Genomic DNA, 216 nt, shown 5'->3' with positions numbered 1-216 from the left:
TAATTGCTTCTTATAAACAGAAATAAACGAAATTCTATTTTGGCACTTGAAACTGAAGGTGCTGCATTAACACCTTCTGAATATAGAAGAATGAAACTCTCTAGCTTTGACGATTTTCAATTTGAATTAGAACAAGGGTAAATATTGAAATAAATATTTATAGCTTTATAAATAAGTTATCGAGATATATCTTTAATTAATACAAATGAATTATTT

General features: G+C 25.0%; 1 protein-coding gene across 1 annotated transcript in view; it reads left to right on the top strand.

The window, feature by feature from the left end:
- The window catches only part of LOC102680859, a 15,902-nt gene that overhangs the window by 10,064 nt on the left and 5,622 nt on the right, over window positions 1–216 (top strand). Inside the window, exon 16 of the mRNA XM_006620130.2 lies at window positions 21–137. Coding sequence (XP_006620193.1) covers window positions 21–137 — 117 coding nt within the window. The remainder of the gene's footprint in view (window positions 1–20; window positions 138–216) is intronic.

The sequence above is a fragment of the Apis dorsata genome, unplaced genomic scaffold (genome assembly GCF_000469605.1).
Source record: "Apis dorsata unplaced genomic scaffold, Apis dorsata 1.3 scaffold_483, whole genome shotgun sequence".
In the NCBI taxonomy this organism is placed as follows: Eukaryota; Metazoa; Arthropoda; class Insecta; order Hymenoptera; family Apidae; genus Apis; species Apis dorsata.
The sequence above is the reverse complement of the archived record's forward strand: the minus strand, read 5'-3'. Positions and strand labels throughout refer to the sequence as shown.